The sequence below is a fragment of the Aythya fuligula genome, chromosome 10 (genome assembly GCF_009819795.1).
Source record: "Aythya fuligula isolate bAytFul2 chromosome 10, bAytFul2.pri, whole genome shotgun sequence".
Classification (NCBI taxonomy): Eukaryota; Metazoa; Chordata; class Aves; order Anseriformes; family Anatidae; genus Aythya; species Aythya fuligula.
Window position 1 is genome coordinate 7,097,428 of NC_045568.1, and position 27,009 is coordinate 7,124,436.

Sequence of the window (27,009 nt, forward strand, 5' to 3'; positions counted from 1 at the left end):
TGAGGAGAAGCTTAGAACAGTCTGCAAGACAGTGGGTTTAGCAGTTGACATAAAACCTCCTGTCTGGATCCTTGCCAGTTTATTCTAACCAGAATACTTTGTGGTGCCTGTGCTCAAACAAACTTATCGATTTCCCAGCTCTGTTTAGCTGCATGTCAGAAGATGCCTGCCTCAGCCTTCCTGCGTGCTTCCTCCTTCATTTCATGCTTGCTTAAAGGTTGAAAATGCATTAAAATAAATGCATGGTGTGAGATGCATGCTTTTGCTCAAGTAGTGCTTTAGCAGTCAGTACCATTTAAAGTCTCTCAGAAATGACTTTTTTTTAAGTGCAAGGCTTCTTGAAAATGCCAGTGCCTGTGCTGTATGACAGTGATCCTGGATACATTCATTCTTGCATCTGTTCTCTAAAACTATTAAGAGAAAAGCTGTTTTAAGCCAGCCTTCTATATTTCACTTAATAGCATGACAGCTCTCATAAGCCTGCATAGATCATAGCTCATCCCTTAAAAATGGCAAACAACTGTGTGTAAGGAGTGCCCGCCTGCTTCTTGCATTCTCCAGGGGTGCTGCAGGTACCTGTTCATGCTGCTGCACTGCTCTGTCTGCCACTCTTCTGCCCCCTATTCTTCTTTCCAGTGCTCCTCAGAAAACCGTGCCTTTTACTTCCTCCTGTGCTGAGAACCATGATCTTGTACTTTGTGGATTCTTGACGACCAAGTCTCCAAGAAGATGAATTGGATTCTGCTGTGAGTCTTGTGCATTCGGTTATTCTGCTTGTACAGATTCCTTGATTTGAAATGCCTCTAACCTTGGCCAAATTAATTGATGCAAAGTGATTGGTTTGGCTGATAGCATGTCAGGCATGTTGTGAAATTACATCGTAGTGGAATGACAAGAGCTTTAAGTCTTGGGTCTTCTGTAGTGAGTAGCTTGCATGGAATATCCTATAAATACATAGGAGAGCAGGTGATGACTAAAACCAAAAAACTAACAAAGAGAAGGAAAACATCCCTTTCCTTCGTGATAGAACTGATTGTCTTTCATCTCTTGCATCTCATCCCACCTATTGATCAGTCGTGTTATGCTGTCCCTTAGTGGCAGCTGCGTATTTTTCAAAGACAGGCTGTTGGGAAAGTATGCAGAGAAAAGACGTGATTTTTCCAAGGCAATTCTATTGCACACAGTGGTCTGTGAAATATGTTGTCTTGTGCTGTCAGGGTCTTGAAGATTTTGTGGTAGTTCTTGACGTTCTGGTCCCTGGAGCTATATGGTTATGTGGAAATCTTGGTTTAGTGGGTTTTTCATTCATGTTTCTAATAATCATGGTGTGAAGAGGAGCTTGGAAGACAAACTCTGAAGGCTTGGCAGTTTGGGGAGCGGTAACTCCATCTTTCAGGTTCCAATCTCTAAAAAACCTTGTGTTTTTATGAGGAATGGCTTATGTTTTGTGATGCTCAGAACTGTCAGTAGCTGGAGTATTTTTCTTCTCAGTCTATCAGTGCACCATTTGATGCAGAGCTGTGTGTGTCTGTGTTTGTAAACCTCCTTTTCTACTTAGAACCTTTCCTTTGGGTGTCTGTGCTTAACAAAACTCAGTTTCACCAATTCTTAAAAGATGAACAGGAGCATTAGGAAATGCTAATTCTAAAGGGAAGAGGATGACTGAGGGGAACAAGAGAAAGGCTGAAGCTGTAAAACTTGGCTTGTTCCTCGCTCTGTCTCAGTGCTATTGGTATTGAAGAGTGAGTATCTTAAACTGCAGGCAAAAATACGGGGAACAGTAAGTGCCAGCAAGCTTAGCACATTAATTGTGGGCTGTTTACCTGACAGAGAAGAGCAGTTGAAACTTGGTCTTTAGCCTGCTGATATTAAAAGAGAAATACTTTGTAAAGGTATAGTAAATAGAGCTTGTAACACTTTGTTGTTTTTTTTTTTTTTTTTTCCCCACTTTTTTTTTTAAACACTTCTTTTAAACTTATTCACAGGGTCCAGCCACCTGTGTAGCATTTTCAAGAGCGGGAGACTTCTTTGCCTCTGGAGGTTCTGACGAACAGGTATGTCACTGTTTTTATATGATAGTTATGTGCCCTGTTACTGTGTTTTAGGCATCTTACTGCTTTCAAAGAGAGGAAAAATGGTATTTAGAAGAGAAAAAGAAAGTGAAAAATATTAAGCACAGAGTTTTCTATCTGAGGAAATGAGGTGATGCTTCCCTGAATGCTCTCCCAGAGCCCATTGATCTACAGGGCAAGGGGTTGTATTTCATGTTCCTCAGGGTTCTCCTCCCTTAAAAATGTCCTTTCAGTTTTATTTCAGAGGCTGTGGCTAAGCCATCTCCCCAGATGGCTTTGAGTCTGATTGGACATGAACGTAGGCTGCAAGTCTTTCTGGTGGTGGGAGGAGCTGGTGCAAAGCTGTGCTGATGCTGCAGTTACACGGCTTTCTGAGTCAGAGCTGGACTTTTCTCTGAGCTTCATTTGTGCTCTGGGATTGTCTAGGTGTGTCATGCTGCTGGAAGGTGCTTTTGTGGACATAGCCGTTGTCTCTTCCTTTTGCTTCTGCTTTTGGATTATAATCCTGATTCACATTGGTTTAAAAGCTCCAGGGTTTTCTTTTCTGTTCCCTGGGAGAAAGCAAAAACATATTCAATACATCCAGACCATGCTGAAATGAGTTGTATTTTTTTTAAATGTATGTTTTCAGCATACTATCCAGGAAGAAACGAAACCAGTCCTAGGCCTGTAGTTCATGACAGTTACATGATCTACTGCATTTTAACTCCATTTTATGCTAAGATAGGTGGCATAGCTTACCATCCTGTCTCTTTAATAACACCTTTCTTTTTCTTAAAAAGATTTTAAACAGGCTATCTCAAGAGAGACATTTCTAGTGTTTGTTTTTTTTTTTTTTCCTATAAAATTACATAGTGTTTACTCTATTAAGGTTTGCTCTTGAAGTGCTTATCTAACACAAGGAATAAGTATGCATTTTCTGCTCTTGTTTCTTTCTCCTGAAAGAGCCCTAGTGTGATGTTGGAAGCTGCAGTTACACTGTAATTCATTGTTATTTATTTTCTATAGAAAATTTCTTAGAAATTCTATTTTTGTTGTTGATTTCTAGTCATAGCCAAGAATGTTTTGTTTATTTTTATCTTGAGAGGATGTGTTAGCCTATACTTTTCTACTGTGTAAATTTCTTTAGACTTTTTTTTTCTTTTTTTAATTGGGTCCTGTTTATCTTTCATTCGGTTGGGATTTTGTTACACAGAGTAATGGCCATTGCAAATGAGGTTAATTCTTTCTCCTCAAAGCATCTCCTTGTATTGTTAATTGAGAGACTAAATAGCAAAGCTTCCCTAGAAGCTGTTTTGTAAAGGTATATTTATGGTGTGTGTTCATGTTACTGACATTTTTGGCCATCAGTACCATCACAGCTCAAGGTTGTGTGTATTGCTGAGTGCATGTATTGGGAATGTTGGCTTTCCTGGACCTAGCTTTTGTGAAGGAATTGCCTCTTTCCTCTCGGGTTTATATGTGAAAATGTAGGCAATGCTTCCTTTTGTGCATGGAGAAAGAACTTTCACATACATGCATGTATTAAAAACAGCATTAGTCTTTGTGTATAAGATTTTTCTCTGGAATAGATCTCATCAAACACTAGCTTTCTGGAGAAATATGAGAACTAATGACAATAATCAAGAACATCTCTAGAGGTCAGAGAGAAAATGTCTAAATCCCTTCATAAACAACATGTAGCCCATCTGAAAAGGCATGTTTACTGAATAGAGTAGAATAGTTCAGTTGGAAGGGACCTTCAAAGTTCATCCGGTCCAACTCGCTGACCACTTCAGTTCACTGACCTGTAAAGCTGTCAAGAGATGGTTTGTCCAATAACAGCATCATGTTTTCCTTTTACGCAGTTGAATGGCCTTACTGGTTCACTGTGCAAGTACAAAAAAGTCTTTTTACACTTCACAGAAGGCGGGAATGAAACCTTGCAAGTGAAGCATAAACACATATGTTTCTGTTAGCCAAAATGAACTGATCAGATTCATAGATGTCTTTCAGACTTCTGAAATAGTTGATTGATGCTCTTAAACTTTTTCGACTTACAGAGGGTGTCATTGGTAAGGATTTTACTCCATAGATTTGCTCTTGATATGTTGAAGTGTTTTTTATTTTATTTATTTTTATTTTTTTGTATTAAAAGCCCTGTTGTAACTCCTCATCTCTTCTGAAATAAATACTGTGTTATGAAGAAAAGCTGCCTTTAAGTCAGACTTAATTTTGTTATTTAGCTGACAAACCAGCTCAAGATCTCTAACGTTAATCTCAAAGTACTAATCTTTCCTTTTCATCAAGATGTTGCTTTGAAGTTATCTAGGTAGCTCTGTTTTCATGATGTTCCTGACTCTTGGAATGTTGGAAGAGATCACTTTCCCACTGAGAATTAAGCTCTATTCAATAGCATGTTTACAAATAGCAGCTCTTTAACTTGATTGATGGCAAAGCTTTCTTAGGTAAGCCTGGTGTGTAGCTGCCTTTTCTTCTCTGACGAGTTGACAAAATTGACCTGTAAGCTAATGCGGGTTAAAAGTTTTAATAGACACAACTTAGCCACTTGCCTTTCTTCTGCAGGTGATGGTATGGAAGACCAATTTTGATGCAGCAGACTATGGTGAAGTGCTGAAAACACAGAAGTCTGGCTCTAGTGTGGATGGGACCTATCACAGTCTGGTAGGTCAGCATGCAGAAATTCCATAAGGTTCCTTTCTGGAACACTTCCTACAACTTGAAAACCATGTGACTTGATTTCAGGTGTTTGAGCTACAGAGCTGTCTTTTTCCTTGGTATTAATTTGAGTTGTAAGATGTCTGTTATTTCCTAGTTTGGTGCTGTTTCTGGTTTATTTAGCTATACTTACCTCATAGGAATATTACATATAGAGAGAAATAAATTTAGTGCATACACATGCATTTTTATTAGCAGACTGCATTTAGGAATGTGTGGTAGGCTTGGACAATGTTATACACCTCCATCTCTCCTTGCCCACCCACCCCCAAAAAATAAAAAACATGAAAAGCACGGGTGTAACAGGTAAAAGCAGAAAGAAAGCAAGCAAGCTGAAAATAGATTTTCAGAATATCTTTTCATTGAGAGCTAACAAAGACTAAAGAAACCTCCGCGGAGAGACGTAATGCACAGGAGAAATAGGTGACACGTTGTATTAGAGCTTTGTTCCTGCCTATTTGGAGACATCGGTTCACATCCGTTCCCTGAACCACATGTGAAGAGACATTTGAGTTCTGACTGTACCTAATGGATGAATTCATCAGCTGAATAATTCAGAATGATGCGCTGATCTAAGTGTAGCATTGATGTTACACACCTTGTTAGATATCTATTACAAGATTAACCCTTTGAAGTTGCTGCCATCCCAAGTTCTGATTTTTGCACATCGTGAAATGCATTCAAAACACACTTGAGTTTTTGTATTGTCTTAAAAATCTTTGGATTTTTTTGGTATGTTCAAGTATTACTGCAGGATTCTGAAATATGTTATTACTGTGACAATTTTAGTACGTCTGGTTCAACATGGGTTGGAAGCTTAAAAGTGGGTTGTGAATCAGTAGGTTTATGCTTATGTGGTATGCCTTAATTCAAAGCTGAGCTTCTAACAGTCATCTCTTGCTCCATGGCAGTATCTGTAATTTTATCAATTTAGATACCCTTTTCTGGGCTACTAAACTATGTTCTCTCTTAAATATAATAGTGTTTTTACTTGATAGAACCTCAATCCGTTGCTGGAGGTGTTGGAATAGCCATGGTATTTTGACAAACAAGGTTTGTGTGTAACTTGCTATATAGCTCTGAACCTGATGCCTCATGATGTGCTTTGTCAAGAGAAGCAATAAAAATTGGGAAGGACAGAAAGGTCAGGATAAGTCATGGAAGGAGATGGAAAGTCCACAATAATCCTGTCTAGCTTTGGATAAGACTGATATCTTTCTCTTTGTCTTCTCCAGTGTCCTAACTTTTAAGTTATGCAGGCTATGAAACTAACAGTCCAATGACCTCTTTGTTTATTAGCTCATTGAACTGGACTAACTTTGAACTCTGTCAGTTTTAATTTAAGATACTTGGCGTAATATAATTCTGTGTTAAAGTGTAGAAGAGAGAGCCTTTATGGAAGAAGTGCTTTTTCAGTTCGTGATATTAAAAGTAGTGACATAAACAGTGTAGACGAGGTGTCCTCTAACATGAGGTGATGGTAACTTTACCCCCATTTGTACTGCTGGTATTACCAGTGCATATTATCCAGTAGTAATTTAACACAGGGGGATAGGAAATGCCTGATCTCTTCTAAAGCTTAGTCATTGGTATAGAACCTCTCAGCAGATGATGTGATATGTATTGAAAGTAGCTGTTGAACTAAACCACTGAACAGTGACTCACCCCCTTGAATGTTGGTCCCTCCGACAAAACTGTTTCCCTGTGAGAAGAGGGTTTACCTGCCAAAACCTCTGATGGATGCTGATGGGACCCCTTGTGTGCTACCGACAGGTGAGTCCGTGCCACGTGGTGGTAGCTGGCCAGGGTTTTCTCCACTTGCACTCTGTGCCCATGGGAAGCAGGACACCGCAAAATCTTTGAGGGTTTGAACCAGGTGCTGTGTTTTTACAGAGGGCAAAGTGAATCCATGCTGAATCACATGGAAGAGATGTGCTTTGATCTGGGGACCTGAATTACTTCAGAGGAGTGAGCCACCCAAATGAGCCCTTTGGCTTGGGCATGCAGTGTGGGAGCAGCTGTTCCCAGTGGTAGTACTGGAATATAAAAGATGTGGGAAAGTTACTGTGTTACGGGCAACTTCTCTAAGTTCAAACTGAGAGTGGGATTCTTCCCTCCTATTTACGTCTTGGCCAAATGTGGTGTTACCTTTCAGTCTGAACAACATAAATGAGGTTCCCAGTAGACCTGCTGGGTTAGCTATGAGCATCTATAGGGACTTTTAAATTAAAACCTTTGACAGACTCTCATGAAATGGTTGGGAGCGTTGCTCTGCTTTGAAAGTGTGATGCTGCTTTGAGCTGCTCTAAAGGAGTGAAGTTCCTGTGCTTGTCTCATGTTGCACTGTGGTCTGTGATGCCAAAGTAGTGAAACTTTTGGTGGTGTTGGCTGTATTGTTTCCAGAGCAATCGCAACATGCAGAAGCAGAGCCTGCATCTGGTCTCTGCTAATGAATGGCTCACTGTGCTCGATGAGAATGGAAATGCAAAATATGACTTGTGCTCAGTGCTCTTGAATTGTAGGTTCTTAAGAATGCAGTGCTTGAATATTAACACAGTTATTGCTAAAAGTTAGAGGAAGGGTAAACAATGTAGTCTGCGAGCTTGTTTTGAATATCCTAAGTTTAAATTTCAGATTGATACGAAATGTTCTTAGCTATTAAAAAAGAAGCTAATCTCTCCAAAAATAGCTCTGCTTATTATTCTGAGGAATGTAAATGTAACCTGAACATGGAAATTTTGACTCTGTAAGAAATTGTCCACTCACGGCAGCCTAATTCTTTTCTTTCAAGTGAAGGTCTTCTATTTTTTCTTGTAGAAATGTGTTATGCTGGGCTGTTTTTGAAGAGTACTGCTACAGCTTAGTGCAAGACTTGTATTTCACTATATATTCAGCTTTAAAAGTGCTTCCTTTCTATTTTGAGCCAAATGCTGCCTTTTTAAGTTATGAAGTAATTATTTTGATGCATTTTGTGTAGCTGAGGTCAGTATTATTTCTCCCGCTTCTCTCCCATCAAAAAGACTTAAAACAGCAACCTGTAGTTTTTAATTTCATACTGAGGTCATCCTTTCCTTCGATGGAAAGGGAAACTGCTTTATTCTTCTCTACTGCTGTGTTAGTGTACCGAGATTCTGCTTCTGGAATAAGCCTGAGATTTTGCAGATGTTCTTTTAAATGTAGTTACGTGCCAAAAGCATGTAGGTTGTTATTCATTTTCTGTACCCCTAAAATATATGAACATTGTTTTTGACACATCTGAGTCTGTTTTCACCTTTTCCTTAAGGCAAGGATGATAGTTCTCAAAAAAAGAGCTTATGCTTTCTTGTATGGTGTAACTTTATTTTTTTCCTGAAGTATTGTGAAAGCATGAATACTAACCAAAGCAGCGGCTATATAAAAACATTGTTTTGTATTCATTTTCTTGTGGGGAGAGTCAGACTAGCATGCAAGCACTAAGAACGAATAACTGAATGCAGATACAGAAACTAGTCATTGAGATGGATAGGGAGAAAAAAAAGAATCCTAAACAACCTGTGGGATAAAAGAGGCATGAAAAATCCTGTCAGGGTTGGTGAGCTTGAAAACAAACTTGCTCTAAAACACTCTTCATTTCAATATGCAGGTGGAGACTGAAGCCTTTAGAAGATGCTGGTTTCTCAGGCAGTTGGTTAAAGTTCATTATGAATCAGGGTATTGGGCTTGTTTGCAGCAATAGGTGTGAACTTCAAAGTTGCTCTGCCCACCTGCTTGTGTTTTCTGTAAATATATGAGGCTTGGGAGATGCAGCTTGCTTTGAAAGTAAAAATACTCTGTGCACGGGCTATTGCAAATGAAAGAAGGCTATGATGGGCAGGAATTATAGTTATGGCTGTGGTGTAAAACAATAAACACTAAAATGTGATATAAAGAACACTAAAGCTGTCGGAGGTAAATAGTAAATAGGTAAATAGTAAATATATGTTAGTACAGATGTGAGAGTTTCTATATGTTAGATCAGAGTTATGATATCCCCGGAATGCTTGCTGCCAAGATATAAACTAATAATTGCTGCTACAAAGTGTTGCCTAACTGCCTTGAAAACCTAAGTTAAGGGTGAGCACTCCTGATGAGCTCTGCATGAAGCTCATGGGAGGAAACAAAGTCTTATAGTCCCGTGTCTTGATTTACGTGTTTGCTTTGAGCTGGAATCTAAGTACAAATAAATTTGTTTTAATCCAAAGTATTGAGCAGTGAGGACCTAAAGGAAAGACGAACTAAGAGGCATAGATTTTTGCCCGTAGTTTCATATATGTGGGCTCTTACGATTGTCCTGGGGTCACAAACTCTGAGCATAAGGGTCTGTCTGTATGAAGAATTGTGCAGGATCAGATCAAAGGACTCTAAAATCTGGTACGTTATGGAAATATTTACTTAATCCTACTATTTGCTCTTTTTGGAGAGGGTGGATAAATGCTTTATTTTGGGTTTTTGGTGGTGGTGTTTTTTTCCCCTCAGATACAAGGGAAGCTTCATACAAATCTTTGCACGTGCAGTTACAGCCAACATGAGTATACATTAACATTTATTTCATTATGTGACAGATTTGCTGCTATTGTTTGACTAATTCCAAGAAGACTATGTATGGTAAAGTGTTACGAACGAATGCTGAACAGTTGATGTCACATGGGCACTTAGAAAGTGCTTGGGTATTTATCTAAATTTGTACACTCCACTGAAATTGATGGATAAAAAAAAATGCATGAGCTAAGTTGGTAAACGTTGTTTTTAACGTGATGTTGTGGAAAATAGGAAATAGTAATTGATGGAGAGATTCTTTTTTTGATCTTAAATATAAATACAAACATGCCTTCTATGATTGTAAGTCCTTGTGCCAAGTACTACAAGGCAAAGAGGGACTGCTGAGGAGACTTTCCACCTCAGCCTCTGACCCTTTTGCCATTGCATCAAACTTTTTGAAGAAAAATACTCCAAGAGTTGTTCAGGTTGTAGAACCTCAGAGGCAAAGCAGTCTTTAATGGGGGAAGGAGGACTTCGGATGTCCAAAAGGCAGTCTGCGAGTGCTGTGTGTGGCTGGTGAGAGGTAACCAGCACGGCAGAACATACAGGTGGTGATGGGAGGTGTTTCTCTTGCCACCTCGGTTGTGAGTTCTGCAGCCATAAAACCCAAAGATACGCTGTACGTGGATGCAGTGTTAGTTTTCCTGAGAAAAGTTTTACATGTGTAAGCGTTTTGGTTTGGAGATAAGCTGTAGGATAAGGTCAAATGACAAAGCCAGCAAGTGTCAGAGCTACCCTTGCTCAGAAAACACAGCTTAGTTCACAGCTCCCAGCATGATGCTGAGAACTGCCCACGGGAGTACTCCTTTGCTTGGACAGTTTGGGAGACCAAAGTCATGCGGGCAGAGAGGCAAAATTGTCCTTCGTCACTCCCCTGCCAGGAAATCTTTTTTTTTTTTTTTTAAAAAGCTCACATGCACAGATGTTCTATATACATAGCTTCTTAGAAGATAGATGGTGCTCTATTGCAGAGCTACCAAATTCAAAGGCTAATGACATAGCAGACTTAGCGAAGATTGGGAAGAGCAGTGCTTCAGCAGAAAGGACTTCTAAACAAACGATAAGTAGCCCATGGCTCTTCAAATATGCCTTTTGGTTAAGATGATAGACATTTAGCCCTTTTTCTACACTTCTGGATTTAAACTTCTTTTTTTTTCCATGAGGCATTGGATTATGCTTAGTTCCTCAATGTATATTTTTCCAAAACAGATGGGAGACAAATTCCTTGTTGTAGTGCGTGAGACTTTGTACAGAGACTGTCATTTCAGTGTGCCTTTCCTGCATTTTGACTGGAAAGCCTTTCCTGAACAAACTAAAGCCTGAGTAATTATCAACTACAATTAACTTCAGCCTGAAGAAAGAGGAGATGTGCCCTTATTTTGCTAACTACACAGACTTTCATGTATCTTCAATATTGTTTATGATCCCTGGGAGGTAATTTTTTGTTTGACAAGAAATTGCTACAAAAGCCTGAGATCTGACAGTGGTGGTAAGTCATAAATTTTCTTAAAGAAAAATGTGTGAAAACAATGATCTGATCATTGATCATCAGTCAGCTCTCTGAGGCCTATAGCTGAACTTCCTAACCCTTCTCCACCTCTTATTTGCTTGTTCCCTTCTGCGTTTGGTGACCTTGGGTGCCTTTGGTGCTCAGCCCATGGTCTCCACACTGGCTGCAGCAGTTTGGTCTGTCACACAGTCATTCACTGTGTAAATAAATTCCTCCTGAATTACTCAGGGGACAGATGTAGTTTTTCTTCTTTTGACCTTTTGGCTTCCAAATCAGTAACTATCTCTAATTTTGACATCCTTTAATACTTACAAATACTTCTGTACATTTATTTATTTATTTGCTGTGAAATTCCCTCCTGGGAAGGCGCGGCTGGAGCTCTGTGCAATTGCATGTGAATGTGTTTCTGTTTGCATCTCCTCCACCTCTTCCTATTTATATCCTTATTCTTCTGATTTGTAAGAGAGGAATCCTATCTTCAACAGCAGGGGATCATCCTTCAGATTAAATGTGGCCTGTAAATTGATTTTTTTTTTAATTATTTTATTTTTCCTGATCTTCTTGTCACCTTGTTTCTCCCTGGATGTTTTTCTACTCCAGGAAGCTTTAGCCTGCTATATTGTTGTCTTCCTCTTGGAATATGGAGATAGATTATTTACTTAAAAGAACGACATTGATGACTTCTCAAGATAAGTTTCCACTGCTTTCTACACTGCTCAGCTGTCCAAGCAGAAGCTTGATAGGGAGTCTTACTACAGGAGTCTTACTACAACTAATCCCAGGATATTAAGGAGCTCTTCCCTGCATCCTTCACAAGTGGTGCAGTTGCAGATGATTTCTTATAGCTGACTAATTTTCACTCTTCCTTCACTTTTTGTTGAATGGAGCCTGCTCATGGAAGCCTATTAAATCTGTGACCTTCTCATGTTTTTTTGAGTAGACATAGGCTCAAAAGGTTTCTCGTTTTCTCGTTTTTCCACACCATTCTTTCTGGTATGCACAAAGATGGTCTCTACTGTGGCCTGTCCTGAACAGGCTGTACTTGCCCTAGAGTTTTGTTAGCAGGTATGAAAAGACTTTCTGGAATTTAGGATGGAATAATTAAGCTTTTTTTTTTTTTTTGGACGGATGATGTTCAACTGGCTAGCCTAACATTGCTCCTGGATAATAACGTCAGCAAAAATCTCAATGCCAAAGTAGTGGTTCTCTGTTGAATCAAGCCACTATTGGAATAGAAATACAAATAGGAAAACCATTGGGAAGAACTTTAACCCCTCGGTTTCATTTTTGAAAAGACTTGATCCAAATGAGCTGTAGAGTCCAACTCTAATTCATCAAAGATTAACATCTAGCAGCAGTACCAGGTTTGTTTGTAGGATGAAGCCTGAATTTACCCAAGCAGAGCTGGATAGCTGCATCGGTTTTCTGTGCTCTTTTTGGAGTCTCGCTGCTTATCTCTGATTTTCTGCATCTTAGGTTGACTGTGAAGTTGCATCAGAGTAAAATAAGTTCTCTCACTCGTCTGTATCACTGTGTGCTTCACCAGCAGGTAACAGCAGAGCTTCTTCACAGAAGGTATTCCAGGAAGCTTCTGTTAATTGTTAGCCCTCTCATACTGTTTTGGTTTGTTGCTGCTGCTGCTGTGTGAAACTGTTTCTTCTCAAGCTGGAGGGTTTTGCCTTTATGTTGCTCTTTTCCCCTTGAAACACTTGTGTTTTGCTTTTCCCTTCATCTGGTCAATGTAAACAGGGAATAGTGTGCAGGAAAACAAATGAAAGCTCATGTTCTTCTCCATTTTTGTGTTTTAACATTTTTTATACTTCAGGCTGTTTATCAGAGTTCGTTCATCTTGTCTTGAGGAAGGTCTTGGTTAAGAAGAAAAAACAAGATATTAGCGCCCTCAGATTGGTTTTCCAAGAGGATCTGAATGATGGCAACAACCTGCAACAGTTCTGCCCAGTAGTGGATGGGAGCAGCCATGCTGCTACAGCTGTTACCCTTAGTGTTCTGGTTTAACGAGACTTTTCACAGAAATGAGATCAAATTATACTTTTTGTTGTCTTGCAGTGAATAGATTTGTTCTTTAAAGCTCTTGAACAATAAGGCACGTCCTGACATGTCATTATTGGTCAGAATAAAAATTGCCTTTTTAGTTCAGCACCATCTCAGGTTAATTAATGTAAATTCACCCACTTAGGCTGCTGCTGTATGTGGCTTATTTTAATGTTTGAGTCATAATTCAAAGCAAAGAGACAGAGGCAAGATTTATGTATTTTTCCAAGCTGCTGTTCTGTGTCAGCTTAGAGAGATGGATGAAGATGGCTCGAGCTTTAAACGTTTATAAGACCTCAGACTTCTCTACTAAACTCCCAACTTCAAGCAACTGAAGTTCCAAATGGGCATGTTGGTTTTATATGCATACATATATGTGTATATATATATATAAATGTATAGGGGGGAGGTACATTTCTGTATGTGTACACATAAATATATATATACACGTAACAGGCAAATTTATACATAGGTAACATAGGCACGGTAACACATTGTGCAACGTATCCATACATACCTTGTTAGAAAGGAGAAACTACTGCAGAGAGCTACTACTTCATGAGAACACTGTGTGTGTTCTGCGTTTGGCCTTGGAGCCTGTTGCCTTTGATGTAAAAATACCTGTAGCCGGATAACCTACGGCAGAGGATAAACACTTTGCTTCAGTATTTAGCAGTGTTTTTTTGGGGGAGCTTTTCCCAAAGCAACCTTAAAAAGAGCCAGAGAACAATCACCCAAAATTGAGTTAAAGTTCTTCCCAGTGTTTCTCCTGTTTATATTTGGGTCCCATCCTTTCTTGAATGACACGAAGAATGTGTAGCTCCGAAAACACGAGCCTGCTCTCAGGTGGCACGTGGAGCAGCGGTGCTCAGCACAGACCTCCTGCAGTGCATGGACAGCACATAGCTCCGATGCTTTTGGCAAATTGGCGTGGACGCTTGTTACTGGAAGTTACCTCAAAGGACATGTAACCCATGTTCTTTTTCCTTCTTGGCACCATAGTTAGCGGAGCTGGAAGGGAAGAAGCCGCTTCATTTAAAATACACAAACCTTATACCATGTGTCTGTCTCTGCAAGAGGTCTGATTAGGCAGACGAGTACAAGAGTGCCTTGGGATCTAAAGAGGTAAAGATGTTTCTTGGGGTTTATCACAGGTATAATATTTATTGGCCTGTGAAAAAACATGGTCATTACGGTAGGTGTGCCAAGCTTTAATGTTTTCACTTGGTATTTTTACGAACACCAGTGTGGAGAAGGTTCCCGTCTACATCATTTTTCACCTTAAAAATGCGCAAAAAAATAAAAGGGAAGTAATGTACTTCTCACCTCCCTTCTCTTTATTCCTTCCCTTCCTCTCTCCTTTGTCCCCTTCTGCTCTCAGAACTGAGTGTTGAGACAAGAGGTGAGCAAGAATAACCTGTGATCCTGTGAGTTGTTTGACAAAACTGGTAGAATTTGTCTCCTAGCTGTTACTCTATGCTGGTCTGGAGCATAGAGGTAGAGTAGTGCTAGTATCAAAGAATGTGATTGCACCAGAAATTTCAGTGCTACATTGAAAAGGGGATGCTTTCCAGTCTAGAAAATGTCTGTGCTCAGAGAACTGTTTTCAATCAGTGGTATTTTATACCTAGCAGGCAGAAATGAGGTTGCCTCTCAGTTTTTAATGAGTTCTCTGATCCAGGGTAGTGTACTCCATCTGACCTCCCTGGAAACTTGAAACTAATGTTTCCACTGGATGTCACTGTTGCTCTGTGGGAATATATTTAAAATATCATTCACCTGTGGGTGAAAATGAGTCCTTAAAATAGAAGACTTTAATGGTACTTCTTTCTCATTTGGATTAGCAGAATTGGAGTCCAAATAAACAGTATGCACCACCTTCCCCCCCCCCCCCGATTCTCTGCTGCTTCTTGGGGATTTTTTTTCAGCTAAAATGTAAGAATATAATTGCACTTAGTGAATAACAGATTCAATGGATGTTTTACTTAAAGGCAATGCCATCTTCCAAGATATTTAAAAATTAATTCTGTCACATCATACTCTGTTTAAAAACAAAACAGTAGATGCACTGTAGAAGTTGATTTAAAGGACTAGAGGTGAAGCTGAACCCATTCCTTCCCTCCACTCAGTTATTCCCTTCCAGTGGAGAGAAGAGGGGGTATTTTCTAAATATCACCATTTAGAAAGCAAAGTGGCATTTTAAAATTTGTCTACAGCAGTTTTACTACTGATGCACACGTATTCTATAGTTAACACGTCCCCTACACCCCAATCAACATTACAATAACTGGCTGCAGTGCTGTTTAGCCAGAACAGTTTTCATGAAAGGTTCAGCAAGAGATGTCTGGAATGAAGGCTGATTAATTTTCCCTTTCCCCCAAGTAGTTGCACTGTGCTGTCTTTAAGTGGTTGCTATAAATAAATCACTTCTGTTTTCCCTTTGTCACTGAGAGCTGTATTGTATTCTGAAACTGCTTATCCATTCTTCCTCTAATGTTCAGCTGCTTCTTGCTATGCCCCCAGTGCTTAATAAGCAGATGTTGTAATAAGATATTTAATGGCAAATACATTTGTTTGGTTGCACTGAATAAAATGCGCACTTGACCTCGGACCAAAATAGATAAAACCTCTGTGGCAGTGTCACTGTTTCTGGGGCCTGTCTGCAGCACTCAGGTGGCACTTCACCTCGTGCGTGAGGCGGAGGGGAGCACAAGCATCCGTGCGCTGATGTGATGCTTGTCAGCACTGAGACTGTTGGGAAGGCAGTGCATATTGCAGGGCTCTTTCTGTATTTATTGCAATTCTTTTTCACAGAATGGTTAAGGTTGGAATGGACCTAGGAGGTCCATGGAGGCCATAGAGGCTAGGATCCCACTGGCCAGTGCTGACCCCTGGGAGACACTCCTAGCTACAGGCCTCCAAAACTAGACTCAGCACTGTTGAGCACAACCCTCTGAGCTCTGCCATCAAGACAGATCTCGATCCAGCCCATGTCCACTCATGGATCCCATGCTTCCAGAGCTTGCCCAGGAGGATGTTATGGGAGACAGTGATGAAAACTTTGCTGAAGTCAAGGTAGACAACATTTACTGCTCTCCCCTCATCTGTCCAGCCAGTCATCTCGTCATAGAAAGCTATCAGGTTGGTTAAACATGACTTCCCCTTGATGAATCCGTGTTGACTGCTCCTGATCACCTTCTTTTCTTCCACATGCTTAGAGATGGCCTCAAGGATGAGCTGCGCCTTCAAATTTCCAGGAATGGAGGTGAGGCTGACTGGCCTGTAGTTTTCTGGTTCTTTGTTGTTGCCGTTCTTGAAGACAGTGGCATGACATTGGCTTTCTTCCAGTCCTCAGGCACCTCTCCTTTCTCCAAGACCTTTTGAGGATGATAGAGAGTGGCTTAGCAATAACACGTGCCAGCTCCCTCAGCACCCTTGGGTACATCCCATTGGGGCCCATAGATCTCTGGGTGTCTGGCTTGCCTAAATAACCTCTAACCCAATCCTCTTCAACCAGGGGAGAGTCTTCCTCTCTCCAGGCTTTCTCTCTTGTTTCCAGGTTTGGTAGTGCGTGGGTCTGGCCTTAGTGAAGACTGAGCCAAAGAAGGCATTCAGTGACTGCGCTGTCTCTGTCTCTGCCGTCACCAAGGCACCCACCTCGTTTAGCAGCGCACCCACATTTTCCTCAGTCTTCCTTTTGCTGCTGATGCATTTGAAGAAGCCCTTCGTGTTGTCCTTGATGTCTCTTGCTAAATTTAATTTTGGCCTTCCTTATTACATCCCTGCATTCTCTGACAGTGTTCCTATATTCCACCTAAGTGGTTTGTCCCTTCTTCCACATCATTCTTAAAGCTGGTTTGAATTTAAATCAGTAGTGGCTGGCTCGCCGCAGGGTTTAGATCCCTATTAAGTTTAGGGGAGCTGTACCTTGGCATGTGAAGGGTTCTTTGTCCATTTTTGTGGTCAGTAATAGGGTTGATTTAATCCTTTTTTATCAAATTGAAAGTAGTTTTAGCCTGGAGGCGCTTAAGTTTTTCCTCACCTGGGTGTAAAATTCCCTTTGAATATATGTATTCCCTTCAAATTATATGTATTACTTACACATCTATAGATGTTGTTATTATATATTATCCATATACCCTGTTATTTATATTTGTGGTTGTTATTAAAACGTGAGGGCAGGGTTTTGAAAGACCACACAATGATGCTCACCACTGTCACATTTGGAGGCAATACATTCAGCTCTACAGAGGCAGCATCGTTGTCTTACTGCAGCTCCAACCAGTGCCACTGCTGTGTTTGACCTACCACAGAAGTGAAGGTAGGTGTTTGTGGGAGATAACATGTTGCTCTGACCATTGAACAGTCTCTTTCCTTTTTTTTTTTTAACGAAGAAGAATTTGTTTTAGTTCTTATAAATGTTTGGCAACTTTCTGAAATTAATATCAAGCTTAATTCTGGAGGTCTGCTTGGTTTTAGGATACGTAAACACCTCAGCATCTGCTCTGTGAAGTCCCGGTTGTGCTGCTTATGCAGGAAAAGCTTTTATTCACTTAAAGGAAAGGGTAATTTGGCATGGAAATTTGGAAGGGATTAAAAACCAGCTTTTCTTCTCAAAGTCATGGTAGGAAGGCTGCACAATATCACTGCTCCCCCTAGTTCACAAGGTTTCTGTTACGCTTTGGGTAGCGTTCCTACAAGTACATATTTGTGTTTAGGCTCTTAAAAAGGTGAGTTGAAATTAGTCCAGTGACTTGTATGGAGGCTGATCCAGATGGATGCAAATGCTCTGGCTTCACCCATGAAAGGGAAAGTGCAGTGCCTTTGAGTTGAGAGGAGGCAGTGCGTGCTGCATCCACCTTGGCCTGGCTGGCTGTCAGCCCATCCTGTGCTGTTGTCCTGCTGCTGCTCTGTGTGTTGTGGGCTGCATTTAAGGCTTGTGGTGTTTTCATATGTGGCCAGCTGAGGGTTTGCAGGCATTTGTAATGAGATCACCTTGCGCTGGACATGCCCGTGGTGGGCAGATTCTTAACCTTTGTTGAGTAGTGTCTACAGGACCCTTTTTTGAGAGGCCTGCTTGGCCAGATTCCAGATTTGGGTTGCAGCTTCATGCCATCCAAGCGGGTGGGATGAGTAAGAGGCTGGAGCAAGCTGCTTTCAGTTTCTGCCTGACTCCTTGTGGGCAGCGATTCAAAGTGGTGTCTGTAGGTGTGGATGTTGGATACTTGGTTCTTGCACCTGCTGTGGCAGGGTAGGATGTTAGAACTGAGTATGCAAAGACCTTCGTCAGTTGAAAGCCTCCTTTTTGGGAGTCACTCTCTATGACCCATTGACATAGCTTTTTGTTTTTTTGTTGTTGGCTGAATGCATCCCTGCTTTAGGGGCATGCACAGGCTCGAAACTTCACGGCTGAAGATGCTACCTACAAGTTATCTTCTTGATCACAAAGGTCTGTAAGCTCTCAAGCAGCTGTTGTGTTCGAAATGGGGCAGTACACCATCCTGTCACACGTTTTACGTGTAGATTCTGTTTTGGAGGAGTGTTGCCACCACTGAGTGCCTTCAGGAACCCATGCAAGCTTCATGGAGGTGGCTTGCTGGGCTTTTCCCAGTGGTGGTGCATAGGCTGTGAGCGGATCTGCAGAACGTGGTGTATGTGACACGGAGCTGCTGCTGCTCCTGGCTTCAGCTTGACCTGATGAGGACCACTTGTACCTCACAGCCTAAGGTGTGGGAATATCTATGCAATGCTGCCCTTGCAAATATGCCATGCTCTTAAAGTCTGTACTGTGTACTGTAGCAAAGAGAATATCAGCTGAGTTCAACCCAGCAGCTTTTTACGAAAAGCTGTCTGACATACGCTTTAAAGCTAGAGCAGAAAATATGTTGTTACAGTCCTTTTTCTGCTTCTGTGAGTCAGCTTGTTCTAATGGGTTTTGAAGTGGATGGCTCATCATCATTTGGGCTTTTTAAGTGCAGGTTGCATGTGGTGTTAGCTTGCTGAAATTTCTGCTGTGCCATGATTGGCTGGCCTAAAGTTATACCATCAAAACATAATGGCCAGTCTTAGCATAACAAGAAAACACGCTATTCAGTGCTAATTCGCTGTTGATCAACTGCATTTTCTTGTTTTGCTCTTAAATGTACACAGCAAATTGCAGCCTTGTGAAGCTGGCTTTATCTCGTATGTGCAAAAGCATGTTTTACTCGATCAAATTAGTTCATTGGTGACCAACACGTGGCTCTGGGGCAACCTGCAGCACACAAGTAGTTCGAGTGTGGCTCCTGTGCCAGGCCTGCACAGTGTGACCTGTGTTGGCCAAGGGCTGTGGCAAATACGAATTGCTGCAAGCAATCTGTGTGTCCTGTTGCACAGGGAGCATGTTCTGCCTGAACTTCCCTTCCCAACCAGTCTTAAGGGAAAAGAGTGAGCTTCCTGCTTTTTCATGGAGAACCGTGATCCTGTAGACCCTCCATATATTTTTATCTAAGGATACTCCTACTGCATTAAACAGTCTGGGTTTAAAGTAATGTGAGATGGTCTCAGGTCTTGTTGCATCAAATGCAGAAATAAATAGTTAAATACAGTGCTAATCAGAAATGCCTTCATAGCAGAGAAGAGACGAAGCTACTCCTAGAGCCCATTTTCAGTCTTCCAGAACTCCATGCTTTTTGTTGATTTGCAAGCTCCAGACATTTACGTGAGCAGTAAGTTGGGAAGTTCCGCCCGTGGGATGGAACGGCACCAGGCACTGGGCCATGGTGAACTACGTTCTGAGTGCTGCAATCTTGGCTTTAGATTCAAGTCATGTCTGTTAGTGTAAATTAGGAAATATAAGTCTGCAGTTGCTTAATCAGTTGGCTAACTTGTTTAGATAAACTCAACTTCTACTGGTGATAATGAAGTAAGTAATGCAAATAGTGTTTGTTCATTTGGAAAGGAAAGAAGAATAAATTCTCTAGCAATTTATGTGTTTTAAAATTTTATTTGGAATGAAATATTCAGGCTTGCATAACTAAAACAGTTGAAATTGAAACTTCAAAGTAACCTTGTTCTTAACCTCATTAAGGAGGGAGAACCAGTTCAAGATGTAAATAAAATTATAAGCATTAAATCAAAACTGTGTGTTGCAATGCATATTGGATCATTTTGGTGAACTTAACTGCAGTATTGCATCCTTGCCTTCCTGCAGCTAACAAAGATGGAGAGAGCCTTTAGTGTGGTACACTAAGCCTTTTTCTCCTCACGCTGTTGGGGTGAAATAACTTTGACTCCTGTCAGAGTAGCTTGCTTCATTCTGTAATTTGGAGGTAGTACTTCACATGGCTCCTGTAAGTCTCTATTTACCTGTACGGTCTATGTGTGTGGAGCACATGAACGTGACAAAGCTTTTTGCACACATATATCTTAAACCTAGCAGTATTGTTCCAAGATTGTTGTGTAAGCTTTGCCTTTCCTGATGAAGGCTTTAAAAAAAAATAACAACAACAACACACACACCCCTCCAGACTGTGGAGAGCGATGGTTCCACAGCAGCTTTTCCTTTTTTAACAGAGTCTGTGCTATTAAAAGGGCAAGAGAGAAATGCAACTGTTTGTTCTTGACAGTCTCCCAACATAAATTGTTCTTTACCATTCATAAAACAGAAACCCTTCTCCAGCAGTTTGCGTTGCAATAGCAGATTGTCTGTTTATTTTTCTAGCTTTCAGAAATGGATTGCGGTGTTCACCTTAAGAAAACTAAAACTCAGGATTCTGGTAGGAACCACGAGCAGCAACAGGACAGCAGTCTTGCAACTACCTTGGAGCATATCATGGGACAGCTGGATGTTCTGACTCAGGTATGGTTTGCTGCTTGGTTTTGTAATGAAAATGGGAATATTTTGCAACAGCTTCATAGAGATTTTGGACTAGCTACACTTATCCTGCTTTTTAGCAGTTTAACGATAAATCTCTTTATCTGCTTATCAGCATGACACTATCCGTTCCCTCCCATCAGCTTCCAACTCAGGCCCTGCTCTTCCCCTCATTCCTTTGCACTGCAGTCTAGCAGAGAGCTAACTGAGCTAGCTGTAGTACCTTATCCTAAGCCAAGGTTTATCCAAGGTAACGCCTGAAGGTGTGGCTAAAATAGCAGGCAGTAGGACTCTGTCTTGGTGAGTAATCAGCCTCTTGTCCTTCTCCTGTTACATTGCAGTCTATAGGCAAACTGTTCAGATCCTTCTCCTTTCGCTCACCCAACATTCACCTACAGAGTCCAATTTCTGCAGTATTCTCCTCCCATCTATACATCTGGGCCCTTCTATGCCCTTCTCACAAACATGCTTCTCACCCACAAGTAACGAACAACTAATCCCTTGCAGAAGCATTACCATATACTTCTACAGAGACCCTAAGTAATGCTTGAACAACACCAACTGGTAACGGTGATCCATCACAGCATATGTTTGTTTAATAAGAATTTGAGGACAGAGATGTATTTTTGGTTGTGTTTGTTTGTTTAACCAAATTGTTCTTCATTGCTTGCGTTAGGAAATATTTATTTCTGAGCTAGGATTTAATTTCATTGTGTATTTTTGAGGAATGTGAGAAGCAGGGAGAAGGCATGGGATAGTAAACACCAGCGATATGTAGATGACACCATGGTGGTTATCAGGAAAAAATCTGTGTGGGAGGGCTTTTCTGTGAGTTTGAGTGTTGTTTCTAGGGAAGAACAAGCAGATCTTGAACACTGTGTATTGAACACACTGATTACTGGTTTGAGTGAGCTCTCTTCTCTTGAGAGAAGTACATATTATCAAAAAAAAAAAGTGTAAGATGACGGACTGGAGAGCTCAACAGGGGTTTGAAGTAGGGTTGAGTTAGGGATATAAAGCATTCCAGGACTACAGACAGTCTAAAATAGTATAGAGTGAAAACCACAAGATATTTAAAATTCATTTGGCAGAAATGCAAGAAAGCACTTCTCTGTAGTCTTTAGAACTTCAGAATCCTTAGAACACTAGAGGGGGAAAAAAAATCTTCTATGACATTAGACCCGCATGTTTGTTATTAAAACGCAACCAAGTGTATACACAAAATATTTTGTTTTTGTTTTTGTCTCCTTAGTAAGTTTGGAATGCGATCTTTATCTTTCATTACATAAATCAGATTCACAGTTCTGATGATGGATGTGTATTGGCTCCTTTTCAACTTCCATAGGTGTTTAGAGGAGGCAAATATTGCAGTAAACAGTGTATGTGGGATTTAAACTAGATACAAGCAATGCAAACATCTCTAGAAGGTATTGTGTAACCGTTTAAAAAAAAAATCCAAACATTGTTTTAAACCTAGCAAAAAGAAGAGAAACTGAGATCACTGGGGGAGGAATAAATTAGTAGGTTTTAGAATAAAATTGGAAATAGGCCTGAAAATATAGTTTAAAAAAAAACACCCTGCCTTGAGTAACTGCTTTCAGCAACCTTTTACCTGTATCTTTTTGCCATTGTACAGTACTTAATTTCCCATTGGTTCTAGTTTTTGTATGTTGTAGTTTATATTAGTACCATGCATGCGTGCAAGTAGATGTTCCTGATGCGTTGTTGAAATGGTTTTGCACTGCTTCATTTTCATTTTAGTATTTAGAAGTGAAACAAGTTAACACAAAACTGTCAAGCTTGTGCAAATGAACATGGAAGAATTCCTTATCCCTGTACTAGGAGATGAGATTCATGAGAGGGGGGATACAGGCAGTTAGCAGGGCAAAGAAATGGAAGGTAACTGGAGAGCAACTGCTGGTGTAGCTGGACTTAGTTTTTTCCCTTGTGGTCACACCGTGCTGATGGGTTATAACACAGAAGGGAGCACAGGTCCAGCAGAGCATCATTACTACCTCTTCCATGCCATTAGATGTTGACCAGGTGGACTAACAGCAATATGCTAGCTAGCTCTGGTCTGGGTGAGATGGAAACAGAAGCTGGTGATACCTGTCTGGTTATCTTTCCTTGCCATTTCTGCCAAAGCATAACTGGGTGCTGCTTCCTGCAGATTCAAATTAATGTTGGGTGTTTCTTATACAAGAACTTTGGAGTTGCAGACATCTTTCAATGAAAGAAGGACACCACTACTTCTTTAAAAAAAAAAAAAAAAAAAAAAGAAGCTTTCATAAATACATGACTAAAAGCTTTCATGAATAAATAACATAATACAGGCATCAGCATTTTTCCCTTCTTCAGGAAAGGCTGAGACTGTATCAGAAGTCTCCTGGTGCTCTGTTAGAAATCATTGTTATGTAATTCCTGTGTATTGCTTCCTTAAAGACAACTCTAATGGCATAAGCAGGACCAAATTGTTTATGTTGTTTTCTTAGCTATAGAGAAGGGACAGACACACCATTTCCAGAAGCTGTCTACACGTTTTCCAGGAATTTCTAATTTGTTAGCTCCGTGGGAGCTTGGGTGTATTTCTAATGTACCACCTCGACTTCTTGCACTCTCTGTGCTCATCGTAGTTTCCAACACTGCGTTAACATAATGTGGAGACATACCATGGAGGAAACTTAAAGTTCTGATAAGCTACTCAGGGAAATAATGTAAATATAAAATTAATCTATCATTTTTCTAACACTTCCTTAGCTCTCATGTCAAGGTTTGCCGTGCTAACCTGGGTATAATGTAAAAAGTGGGAAGGAGAAAAAATGCTGTGTTTTTTTTTTTTTTTAATTTTCTGCTGAAAGAGGTGATAGTAAGAAATCAGCTGGACACTGTCATCGCTACCCAGCGCACAGCTTTGTACTGAGCTGCGCGCTTGAAGCTGCATTGTCTGCTGCTCACCAATTACCAACACCTTCCCTCTGCTGACAATAGATTTCTAGATGAAGTGGAGTGTCATGTACTTGGTTACAGCAGGATCGTTTTTATTCTATTAAGAGGTCTCTTCCTGCCAGACACCAATTGAAGGTAGAAATGCTGAGGCTGTAGAAGCATTAAGTCCTGTGCAGTGGGATGCACTCGAACTGACTTGCTCCTTCAGTTGGCACTTCTGATACAACTTCCTCTAGTAAGAACTAAAGAAACTAGTGGCTGTTGCATACAACATCTAGCAGTAAATGGTATAGCTAATAGACATGTCCCCCTTAGATTTATGAAGCTTTCTTTTTACATTATGAACTTCATGCTGTGATTTTACTCATGAGGGCTTTGACAGCCTTCTTTAAACAGGTCTTTGATGCGATGAAGCTTTTCTCTTCTCACTGCAACTCTGTCAAGCCTTTTTGTGGTTTAAGTAAGAAAGTGGTCTAATGTAACCTGACAGCCTCTTTGTACTTTTTTCTAAACATTGTTTGTAGCCATATTTCATGTGTAAATAAAGCAATCTTTGCCTTTTTCAGGGGAGTAGCACATGATCAATAATTTTTCTGGATTAAGGATAATCTATCCTTAATGTTCTGGAGTAGAAAGGTGATTTTTGACTGAAACTAAAATGGAGTGGGTATTATAAGCAGGTATTATTTGATGTGCTATCTAAAATGTATTTCCTGCATTTGCAGCTGAACTGCTGTGATGAAAGATGATCATCTGTGAGTTAAGCATTTTAGCTGCAGTGGAAGATTTATATTCCCAATGGTTATCATAAAGAGTTTGTATAGTTTTGCCCTCACTCCAGACACCTGTGGTTGCTCCATTCACTCTGATAAGCCCTAGCACAGGTGTGCAGTGAGCACTGAGGAAAAAGCCACTGTTCTTCACATGGGAAGAAGGAAAGTGTCTGTTCCACAAAAAGCATTCCGAGCTCTCCATCTGAGAGAGTTGTGGACATTGTGTATGGGACATGGTGGACTTAGTAGTGTTAGGTTGATGGCTGGACTTGGTGATCTTAAGGGCCTTTTCCAACCTAAATGATTCTATGTACGAGGTTACCATAAAAGTTCATAAATAGCTGTGGTAATCTACCCACAGGAAACAGTTTCAAATCCATCCCAAGCTAATCTGGTATTGAAGCTGGGAGAAAACAACGCAGTGAAATGTGAAGAGTTACTAAATCTGAAAGGTAATCCAAGCCAGAACTGAAGGACAGTTTAGCTCCAGTGAGATTAAAGGATTATCTCACTTCTTCCAGAAGAGATTGCAGAGATGGGGAGAAAAATATTTTGTTAAAAAGGTATTTAGTACAAAAAAAAAAAAAAAGGACTTGGAGGAGAAATGGGATGCTTTTTAAATAAAACTCAAAATGTATGTTCAGCATTTGTAATGCAAATGAGTAAAATCAAGTTTACATCTTACATTTGGGGATATGGTCTTCAAAACGTGTTGGTAACGAATAATTTGCCCCTTTCTTCTGTGAGATGTTGAATGCAGATGTCCTGGTTTTGGTTAGGATAGAGTTAATTTTCCTCCTAGTAGCTGGTAAGGTGCCGTGTTTGGGATTTGGGATGAGAATAATATAGATATCACACTGAAGTGTTAATTGTTGCAGAGCAGTGCTTGCAACAAGACAAGGACTCTGCAGCTCCTTGCTCTGTCCTGCCAGCGGGCAGGCTGGGGGTGCAGCGGGAGCTGGGAGGGGACAAAAAAAGCTGACCCAAACTGGCCAAAGGGGTATTCCATACCATCTGGTGTCATGCTGAACAATATATAGGGGGGGCTGACCAGGGTGGGGGTACTGGCGTGGGGACCGGCTTGGGGATAGGCTGGGCATCGATCAGCAGGTGGTGAGCAGTTGTGTCGTGCATCACTTGTTTTGTACACATTAGGAGTAGTAGTATTATATTTTCTTTTCTGTCCTAATAAACTGTCTTTATCTCAACCCGCAGGCTTTCATTTCTTTCTGGTTCTCTGCCCCATCCCAGAGAGGGAGGGGGGAGGGTGAGCAAACGGCTGTGTGGTGCTTAGCTGCCGGCCGGGTTAAACCACAACAGTAGATTAAACAATGGGTTTAATAAAATAAATCCTTACATAACTTCAAGCAGTTATAAGTAAATTAATCTTTTTAAAAAAATTAATTTATTTGTGGATCACAAAGGCTGCTACCTGTGCCTTGCACAAATGTCGTGGCTCATTAGTTACTTTCACTGCCTGAATACCCACTGGCTATGAGAAATCCCAACAAATATGAGATAACAATCAGTTTTTATTACAAAAGAAATTGTGTGAAATCCAAGTGATCTTTAAAAATGAAAAGCAAGCATTCCAACATGAATAATCTGTGAAATGCCAGATGAGCTTGGTTTTTAAATCTTCATTTAAGGGGTATAGAGATTATTTCTTATGATGCAGAACCATCTTTTGGAGATGCAGTAGCTTTGATGATCTCTTACTCAAAATAAATGAGGTACCCTGTTTCTTGCCAGTCCTTATATAGTATCATCCAAGTTCTGAAATTCACGTCCAAAATATGCTTGTTACAGAAACCTCTAAGGATTTTTCTGCTTTCTAAGACTGCCTAAATTAAATACACTCCCAGTGATACTTCTGTATTAGCCCAGAGGCCAGGTTCTCAAAAATGCTGATTGTCTCCCTGGATGTCCCGCAGACCTTCACCTTCTCTTAGCCTTCAACAGGCAGGAACACTCAACATCTCCCATGATTTGCGTTTTTCACAAGCAGACCTTGAAGAAGTATCCTTTGATACGCTTAATATAAGTTGTTGGTTATCTGCTGGGTACCAGCAGTTGGCTTAATTCAGCTGAGTGATTTGCATCCTTTCAGAGTTAAATTGGGTGGCAGGGAAAGTATATAGGATGTCTTTGAAGCACACCCTCATCCTTGTGGCTGGGGAGACCTCTAAGCCTTTTGGAGTTGCTAAGCATGGTACAGTCACTTTTGTAGTACCTACTCGGATATTTCATCAAAGCTCATCTTAACTCGCTGTATTTTCGTACTGTATGGTGAAACATGAAGTCTCCTGACTCCTTTGGCTGGTTGGCTCCCCGAGGTCTGGGAGCTGTGCACCAGGGAGGCTGTGCCCATACCTGAGCAGGCAGTGCAGCCCTTCCCTCCCCAAAACTTGCAGCATCCAATGCAAGTGCCATCAGTTTAGCTTTGGCTTATCAGCCATGGAGCCTGAAGCAACAGTGCTGAGACATCTTAGTAAAAGGGCTGCAAGTTGAAAGGCCCAGCTGCAG

At 40.7% G+C, this 27,009-nt stretch overlaps 1 protein-coding gene across 1 annotated transcript in view; it reads left to right on the plus strand.

The window, feature by feature from the left end:
• Window positions 1-27,009, plus strand: part of POC1A (POC1 centriolar protein A) — a 54,854-nt gene that overhangs the window by 21,427 nt on the left and 6,418 nt on the right. The window contains exons 8-10 of the mRNA XM_032194445.1: window positions 1,986-2,054; window positions 4,638-4,736; window positions 20,612-20,749. Of these exons, the coding sequence (XP_032050336.1) occupies window positions 1,986-2,054; window positions 4,638-4,736; window positions 20,612-20,749 (306 nt within the window). The remainder of the gene's footprint in view (window positions 1-1,985; window positions 2,055-4,637; window positions 4,737-20,611; window positions 20,750-27,009) is intronic.